General features: G+C 37.8%; 3 protein-coding genes across 3 annotated transcripts; 2 read left to right on the top strand and 1 right to left on the bottom strand.

Annotated features, from left to right (window-relative positions):
* Window positions 1-879: 879 nt before the first annotated feature.
* Window positions 880-4,215, top strand: LOC112463469. Its single transcript, XM_025029895.1, has 4 exons — window positions 880-1,203; window positions 1,327-3,290; window positions 3,485-3,771; window positions 3,981-4,215. Exons 1-4 carry the CDS (start codon window positions 1,129-1,131, stop codon window positions 4,148-4,150), a joined length of 2,496 nt encoding a protein of 831 aa, XP_024885663.1. The 5' UTR covers window positions 880-1,128; the 3' UTR covers window positions 4,151-4,215.
* A 769-nt stretch (window positions 4,216-4,984) lies between these two features.
* On the top strand, window positions 4,985-6,512 carry LOC112463470 (protein unc-45 homolog B-like). Its single transcript, XM_025029896.1, has 2 exons — window positions 4,985-5,857; window positions 5,910-6,512. The coding sequence occupies exons 1-2, from the start codon at window positions 4,985-4,987 to the stop codon at window positions 6,510-6,512; spliced, it is 1,476 nt and encodes a 491-aa protein (XP_024885664.1).
* A 697-nt stretch (window positions 6,513-7,209) lies between these two features.
* Window positions 7,210-9,580, bottom strand: LOC112463468 (protein claret segregational-like; the record flags this gene model as incomplete). Its single annotated transcript, XM_025029894.1, has 5 exons — window positions 7,210-7,895; window positions 7,987-8,261; window positions 8,428-8,728; window positions 9,023-9,348; window positions 9,434-9,580. Coding segments are annotated over 5 exons (1,530 nt in total), but the record flags the coding sequence as incomplete, so codon positions are not given.
* Window positions 9,581-9,715: the final 135 nt, after the last annotated feature.

The raw sequence follows: 9,715 nt of genomic DNA, 5'->3' as shown, positions 1-9,715 counted from the left end.
GTCGCTAATCGTTCGCAGTCTGCAGAGTCTGCTTCGCTAATGGCTAAATGGCTCCCCCCATGGATAGATTTTGGAGAACGCCGGCGCACGCGCACTCGCGAGACCGTAGCCGGCGTATTTACAAGTGCGGTCGAGAGTGATTGGTCGGATCTCCGACAAACCGGACAAACTCGCTTCAAGCCGGCAACTCAACGCTTTGTTCTATCTCTATGGCTGTCCCGCGAACGTTGAAGTTGTCCGGCCAACTTCATAGAGGTGGGCAGTAGGGCACAGGTGAAAGTGACTGAGGAAGTATCGATGCGATTGCCCGATTACGTCACGTTTCTTTTCTACTTGATTTCATATACGAGATATTACGTCTCTTTTTCGCGATTTTTCGTCGTTCCTCGTTCCTAGTTAACATATGTATGCCACTTTCGAATTTATCGATTTCGAATATTTACCCACGTACCCCGGGATCGAATCGAGTAATAATCCTCTCGCTCGCAAATTAAGACACCTATAGCTGTCGTTTAATCACTTTAATTACTTTTTTGTACATACGTCCAGCGCTTCCGCGCGGGCTCGTGAACAAATTTTTGTTTCTTGTCTCAATATATTTATTGATAATAATAATTTAAGTTTCCCTCGTAGTTGGTCCAAAACATATGGCGAATCAAGCCACCAATCAGAACGCCGCGTGCCTACACCCTCTACACCTTTCTCACACTCAAGGGTGCGTTCCGATTCCCCACCTGAGTGGGGAAATCTATAGTGCACGTGACATATACTATAGGGTTTTTAGCACTCGGGTGGGGAATCCGAACGCAGCCCAAAAAGGACAGCGACGACAGGCGGCGTTGCTGTTGCTCTAGAGACAAGCAGACAAGGGCAACGGTTAGGTTAGGTTAAACGTATGAAAGAGAAACCACTCTTTTCCATCGGTTTCGAAGCATTTTGAATTGTCATTGTCAAAAGCTGACATTTGTCAACGTGATCCTGAGTTCTGACTCGCATGGAAATGGAATGATAATTATATTTTGTACATCTTTGCAAGCGTTCGTGACGCTAAAGAGCCTAGTCAGCCTACTGCCACTGCCCATTTTGTACAGATTACCACCTCGTAATAATAATAGCTAACTTTTCAACATGCATTATCAGCCTTACGATGGCGAAGAGGAATTTGAACCGAGAGTCGTACCGAAACCTATAACTAAACGCGATGTAAGTTGCTTCTTCAAATTACCTCTGTCAAATCTTTTGTCTCTCATCTTGTTTATCTTGTGTAGTTTAGCTACATACAACATACCAAAAAGTATTGCAGAAATAATTTCAGACAATTTACAGTGCTTTGTAGCGCCGACTGTGCCCGAGATCTCTTTGATCTTCGAAAAGCCCATAACGAGGAAGTCAAACGATGCAAGTGCCGCGTCGTCGCCAGCAAGATCAGCGAGCGTGGTGCGGGTCTCTGACAATAATCCTATTTCGTGCAGTCCCAACTCTTACGCGGCCTGGAAGGAACAGAAATACTCTGGAGAGAATACTTGTGCAAGTACGACGCATGCTTCGCCATTGTGTGACAACTCTTATAGCTATACGTGTGCGTCGCCATCAGGCGTACAAAATCAGGCTTCTGCACAAAAGCGACGAGAGCAAACAGAAACTAGAGATAAGCATGAAAACGTGTCGAGTGCTAATAAGAATGATAGAATGTATGAGAAAAGTGTAAAGTTTAAATGTTCTAATACCAGGGATTCTTATAAACTCGAAAATCAGACTCGTTTATCTTCGAACAAGAGACCCTTGTCTTCCGCGTCGGTACAAAAAACAACTACGAGCGATACTATTTCGGATACTTTGAAACACGCTCAACATTTTCAGACCCCTGGACATCAACACGTTCATATACCTAGCTACTCAACGTGCAACGTCGACAATAACGAAACGGTGAAAACTTTGTTGCAGCTTGTAAATAGTCAAAATGAACAGATCAAAAATTTACAACTCCAGGTAGATAGACTAGTAAGATTGCAGGAAGAAAATTTCAGAAACAGATCAATGTGCTTGTGTTCGCAACCTCTTGCAAATCAAGTATTCAGATACCCGATAACGTGTTATGACCCTGCCTTTGCCTCGTCCCTCGCGCAGTCTCATAATCGAGGTATAAAGCAAAATGTGGCCTCGCAGAGTACGTCTGTTGTAGAGAAGCAAGATCTAGAAAACTTTGGTAATAATAATAATAATAATAGTAAAGTAGAAACAGAGTTGTTGGAACAGCACGCGACAAAGGCTTTTGTGGAACAAAAGGTTTCGATCGGCGTTATGACAAGTTTCGAATTTACCGTGCAAAACAGCCCGTTTCTGATAGATTCTGAAATATGTGAGAAGAATCTTGAAGCTCACAGAGAGGGTAACAATATTAATAGAACAAATACCGTAAATGTACATGATACAGCAGAGCCTGTTAATAGATATAAGAATACATTTACGCGCAAGCCTGGAGCAGCGCAATTAGAGAATATAGTCGAAGATTCGGAGAGTTATTTGTCTTCTAGCTTGCAACAGCAAAGTAGTACGTTCAACGCGAGTTCTTCCGTCAAAGAATCTTCAAAGATGTATCAACATCTGTCTACTGATTTAAATCGGGAGGAAACGCACAAAGGTATATATATAGGCATAGGGAAAGACGTGAACGTGGATAACCGAGTGCGGACGGCGAAGAAACGGCCAAACACGTGCGGTAAAGCGCACGTTGTCGAACAAACGAACGATTACGTTAGGATAGACGGGAAAAAGAGCTATGAGACAAACATTGATCGACATTCTTTACGTGACGTGCATTCACCAGCAACTACGGACTACTATCATAATCATAGAAACAACCCAAGAGAAACCGACGCTACGGTTAGACAACGTAAAGACGTAGGTGACAGCATGATTTTGAGCGGAGGTGATCTTAAGATACTCGAGAGACCTCCACCAACTCCCGAACCAAGTATTCACGTTGAGATGCAGGAGTATACGAGTGACGATGAGAGTGATAAGTTGAGGCATACTTCAAAAATAGGTTGGACCTTCTACAACAATGTTTTGGGACAAGTTAATGAAATTTTACAAAATTCTGGTGTTGCAAGCGATAAAGATAAAGATCTAAATCATGATAAAACAGCACGCAACGTTGAACAAGAAAATGATACGGAAACTAGAACGGCATTGAACACTGTTAAAGCGGCCACTTTGGAACAACTTCGGAGACTTGGGATTAGTCTAACTGATAACACGGAGCACAGGGAGTCCAATGGTAACAAGACGTATGTATATTACGTTTAATATTACGTTTTATTTCAAATTAAATAGAATTAAATCTAGCGATTCAAATCTGCGAATTATTTTTCTTCTTGAAACAAAAACTGACTGGCCACATTACTATATATATATATGACGATGATGGTAATAATATATTAATGATAAGGGCAATTATAATTATACGTGATTTTCTTTCAAGGTTGGACTTTGATTCATCTTTTTATCCCCGTTTGGATCATCAAGCAAATATGACACACGCCACTAGCGTTGTAAACGAAACAAATACGAGTATGCATATGAAAGCGTTGGCATTAAAGTATTTAAGTGACGAGCAACTGGCCGATATAGCGTGGCATAAACAAGAATCATCTTCATTGAAACATCTTATGCTCAGCAATATGCAAGGGACCAATATGTCATTAGCTACAATGCGTTATTTAGAAAGATATCAACTTCTCCCAGGAAAGAATAATGTTCAAGCAGAGAGTGAGTATATCGAGCAATGAGATGATACTGGTGTATGTACGTCACTTAAACGGAATTAAATAATATAAAATGTGTGCACGTGCGTGCATGCATGTGTGTAAAAGTGATATAAAATTATACATTTATAACGTTGTCTCGCGCTATTATGAGCATTACTCGCTGACATATAACACATGTAACGTTGTAACCTATATTTATTTATTTTCTAGGTACTGAACAAATATTTGACAAAGCCTCATCTAAACACGATTTTAGACTGGCGGCTGTAAACAATAGTCCTGCGCTACGTCGATATCCTCTTGTACAAACATCTGGAACCACTTGTCCTAGTAGAATATTAGATCTTTCAACTTTAAAACGACAACCAAAGTTATTATAAATTCTAAATCAAGTTATTTATGATATGTACCATAAAGAGATAAATAATAAGCGATTTTTATTATATATTTATATGGAATACACAGCAGATTTTTATAAAAATCTTAACTCTTTCTTAACTCTCTAAAAAAAATAAAAACAAATTTGCTTAGCGACAATAGCGACAAACGTGAAACTCCACTGAACTCTACTTGTAATTACTGCACGTAGCTGAGACTCGAACCGTATCTTGATTGCAATTAAAGGATTCTTTTCTCTTTTATTTTTAGAAAAGACTTGTATATATCGTATAACGAGAACTTATATATTTTATAACGTAAAAGAATGATTAATGTGTGTGAACGTGAGCGCCACTCGCAATCGTGCGTCGTTGATGTCGTCATTATCGCCAACCAACAATAGGTAATAGGCGTGTCGCGTAGAGAAGCTATATAGCTGGCGCGCGCTCCGGCAGGACATGGAGAATGGGTTGCCATTCGGCAGGGGCGCGCTCGGTGTGGCGGTTGCGCCGCCGTCTGTTCGGGCGCTCCTACCCGCTACATAGAATTTCATGGAAATTTATTGAAGAATTTGATTTTTTCTTTCATAGTTTTTTTTTCTAAAGCTTAATTTCTTTTAGTTTTTGCGACCAGAGATTTTTCTTATTTTTAATTAAAATTAAATAAAACTGTAATTGTATTGATATTTATTAAATTATTTATTGGTTCACAAAATGTAAAAAATCATAATTTGTTAATCGATTGTTTTACAGATGCGTATAGTACTTGCGATAACATTAATATTCGGCCCATTAGACATTGCGGACTCAATTATCTGTACAAAAGAAGTTGTTGAGATGATCCTCGCCATGGCGAAAGCGGATGACGTACTGCAACAGAAAGTGGTTTGCGAATGTATCGTTGCCGCTATAACCAAATGTAAGAAGGCCAACAAATTCATATTGGGAGGTCGAGATATATTGCAGAACCTGTATTATTCTAAGCATGATTCAATTCGGATTCGAGCGTTAGTGGGTTTATGCAAGTTAACCATTTTCGAAAACGGACTCTGCTCTCCGACTATCAAACTGTTCCCGTATGGAGCGACGAAGAAGTTATCCAAGATTTGTAAACGATTCCTGATTAATCCCAAGAAGGAAAAAGATATGAGTAAATGGGCTATTAAAGGCTTGTCGTACCTCACTTTCGACGACGACGTCAAAGACGAGTTGATCGAGGACCAACAAGCTATTCGAGCAATGATCGAGCTGGCTCGATCCAATACCAAGACTGACGATCAATCGGTTCTCTATGCCGCGCTTACGACGTTGGTGAACCTTTGCAACGCTTATGTCGAGCAAGAACACATACCTGAGATGATAGAATTGGTAATGTTTGCTAAACGTTACTTCGAGGGATATAATCTGTTCGACAGAAACGCAGTGGGAAGAAGAAGCGTGTTAGCGAAGGCCGGTGTGATTAGCGCTCTGGCGAGCCTCGCTGAAATGGACAGCCAGAACTGCAAGGAATTGATAGCCCGCATTTTCAACATGATATGCTGTCCGCGCGAAGTGAGAGAAATAGTGGTTCAACAAGGCGGCCCGAAGGCATTGTTATTGTTAGCGCTGAACGGCACGGACAAGGGAAAAAAGGAAGCTTCGGAAGCCCTGGTTCTTCTGGGACTCAACAAACATCCTAAGATTGCATTTCCCGGTCAGATGATGATGGAGGTTGTTCGGCCGATCATTAAATCTCCTAAATCCGGAGTGTTCCATTTTGAAGAATTCTGCGACTCTATTAGTTTTGTGCGACCTTGCTAAAGTCAACGGCAGCATGCGAGAACATATATGCAAGGAGGGGGTGTTTCAGAAAATCGAGGCCTTTCTGAATGACGAGGATAATGGTTTGAAATGTGGGTCCCTAACACTTATAAACCTGTTGTTTTTAAGCCATGAAGTCGCCGTCCAATATTTCGAGCAGGACAATTCTCGAGTTAAGCATCCTATGTTGTTGTGCAAGAACGCGAATGTACTTATTAGCTTGTCAGCAGCTATAGCTCTAATGATGGTGACAGAGGCGAACAAAGGGGCTTGCAAGCAGATTTACGATTCGAATTTCTGTCTGGAATCTCTACGCTTTTTACTCACTAGTCCATACAGTGAGGTGCAAGAAAAAGGTATTTTAATTGTGACAAATATGATTAGAAGCACGAAAGATGTTGCTGCAAAACTTGTGAGAAAAGGCATTATGAAACTACTGACGGTATTGAGCAAAAGTGATACCGCGCAAAACAAGGTCAAGGATTTGGCATTCCTTGCTTTGGAGGAAGCTGCGGAACGACGAGAAGAACGTCGAGAAGCAATCATTGGACGTGATAAGACGTGATAGAGAACGTCGATCAGGACATGTTACATTAGATCTGCCAAACTATTTCCTAAGGGAGCTAGCTTACTGTAATGTAAACTTATATTGAAGATGTACCCAAAAACATAGAATTCGTAAGAGTATAAACTGGACGACGATGATTTTATGAAAAAAAAGACAAAATATTAATTGAGATCCCATTATATATTCCTTATATTTTAAATAAAATACTTTAAATAATAAAATTAATGTTACTTTTAAATTTCTTAAATTAAATAATACATATATAACAATATTAAAATAAACGTATTTCTCGAGATTTATTTGGTGTCGCGTATCGTATTTCGAAGCTCCGAATTTGTCGTCCAACGCCGTCCGTCGGCATTCGCGGTTGCCTTTTTCTCGTTGTCTAAACATGCATACTGTCGTATCGATGAGATTAAAAAACGATCAATTCTTGAGAAATTATATTTATGGAGACAAGTTATATTGCGACTATGGAATTAAATTTTTAGATTACCAACATAAATATATGAATAATGAACTTAATTTTAACACGGTATTAAATTTATTTTTAAAGATGTTTCTGAAATAAAAATGCACATTTACAGTGTAATAAATATATTCTGCCACAAAATTACGTTTTTTTTTTTTTACAATTATTATTCGCATAAAGGCCACTTTTTCCAATTGTTAACACTAACTATTAACTCTAACGTGAAGAATAAAATAAATCATGCTACATATATACACACACGCAGTGTACGCGCACACAGCACACCGGAAAAGGGAGGAAAACCACGTTTCACTTCGAGGTAACACGGCAAGCCGCGGAGAGCGAACTGTGTGGTCACTGTGGAACCGCCGCGCGGACTCGGCCGAACGAACTCGGAGCAACGTGATGGCAGGAGCACGACTTAAAATCAGTCGCGAAGGGGTGACACCCCTAAATATGTCACGTTTTTCCGTTTTTCTATTCGCGGGCTCGGTCGTTTAATACTTCCTGATGTCTTGCAATTATTAGCTATATTACTACCAAATTTCAGTGAATTTAATGTTTCGTTTAAATGTTCGTCTAATGGAGATACATTTAATAACATCAAAGTTTTTGAATTGCCTCCTAGATAAGGCTCAAGCAAACGGGTCAATTTCGAATTTCGATAAGGTACATGTTCCTGTTTTTTCGATAGTGCTAAAATTACGTTGCCAAGATTGGCTAAAGATGTGTTAATATATTTAGCTGCCGCTAATTCCCTGTTCGGGCTAGGAGGTCTTTCGGTTGTCAAACGTTCACACCCGGCTAAGTCCACTAAATTCAGATTTCCTATTGTGGAAATTGACCCTTGTTTCGTAACACGTGTACCAATCAAGCGCATTCTTGCTACTAAATGCGATCTGGATGATCTAAAATGCAAATTATTATTAATTTTAAATTAAATTCTATGTTAAATTATATATCCTAATAAATATTTAATCATATAATAAACAAAATTACCGTTTATTTGACTGAGTAGCTGCAACTTCTCGGTTGTGTTGTGCAGTTCGTAGGTATTCGTGTAATTCTTCTGGACTGTGTATTTCTTTGATCTGAAGGTTGCTAACGCATAAATCTTGACCTTTATTGTCAACCATTCGTATTTCGTGTGTTTTTGGTTCAGAATCGAGAAGATCAACGATATTATCGTTATAAATTTCCAGAAAACTTGCTTCTATTCGATATTTCCAGCCAAGACGTTTTAAGTGTTCCATTTCACTGAATATATAACGTACCTGAAATTACATACACGTTCGATTTTCTTTTTGATTCTAAAAAGTTAAATTACAGTCGTAAATTTAAATATTTATATAAAAGTATTATTTAATTACACACGCATATATACATACATACATATACATATATACATATATTATATTATAAATATATATAAAAACATACTGTTCTAGGCATCATCCCTTCAGTCTCTAACTCAGATTTTCCTTCCATAGTATATGTCTTGCCAGAACCAGTCTGACCATAAGCAAATACACAAACATTATATCCTTCAATTGCTGATTGTACTAAAAGGGATAATTCTTCGAACACATCTGCTTGCGAAGCATTCGGAGCAAATACTTTATTGAATGAAAATTTTTGTTTTGTTCCTTGTAGCTTATTTCCACTGCAGCTCATTGCATCTGATCCATCCGATTTACCCACTTCAATAGTACAATCGTCAATGAAGCTTATATTACACAACCTGTAACAAACAATATATCAAAATATCAAAATAATCTCTTTTATTCCCTTGAATAAAATATATTTTTATTTATAGTACGTGCTGAAAGAAACTCATCAAATTAAGAAAAGAATTAAGAAAATGTATTATTAATTTTTTAATTTCCACATTTGATCTTCTCAAAAACTTTATACAAAATTTTTTAATATACATTATTTATTATATATGATTATATATTATTTTATATACACTTTTGCAACTACTTTTCAACTGTATTTGCAATCAATTATTTATTTAAATCAATTATTTACTTACGCTTTCATCTGCTTAGTTTCTTCCGGCGTTCGTGGACGCCATCGACAAAATACTTTTATATTGTCCTTCATTTCGTGAATCACGTAATGCAGTAATTTTCTGCGTTCTTTATCCATCTTTTGATTCAAATTTTGCAATTCTTCGTTTTCCGAACGTAAATCTTCGTTTTCCGAACGTAAATCTTCGTTTAATTTGTTTAATTTGTTGTTTAATTCCGTTTTAGATATTAATTCTGCTTTTAAATTTGCAATAATAGCCTCTTGTGATGAGGCTGTCTCAGTAGCATTGCTACTGTCGACAGCCTCATCATTTTCCTGAGAAAAAGGCTAAAAAATACATTAGTTATGTATTTATTATATATAATACATTAATCAAAGAAAGATATTACATTAATTAAATATGTATACTTACATTATTGCAACCTGCGGCATTTTTTTCTAGTTGACAATCGCAGTTCTCGGTGCATTTTATTCGATTACTTATGCATTTGCAATTAGTTCTACGGCATCCAGTTTTGCACCTACAATAATCCCTCACTCTGACGCGACGCTTTCTTACCTTTTAAAAATGAATCGAATAAAGGCATATTATTATATTATTCAAGATAAAAAACTTGGAAAATTTTTCAAAATTTGCAATAATAATCAGTTTCAAGTAAAATTTTAAACAATTTAAATCTTTATGCGATAAAGC

This window comes from Temnothorax curvispinosus, unplaced genomic scaffold (assembly GCF_003070985.1).
Source record: "Temnothorax curvispinosus isolate PA1 unplaced genomic scaffold, ASM307098v1 QBEX01013298.1, whole genome shotgun sequence".
Lineage (NCBI taxonomy): Eukaryota > Metazoa > Arthropoda > Insecta > Hymenoptera > Formicidae > Temnothorax > Temnothorax curvispinosus.
Note: the sequence above shows the minus strand (reverse complement) of the source record. Positions and strands in the feature narration are given on the sequence as shown.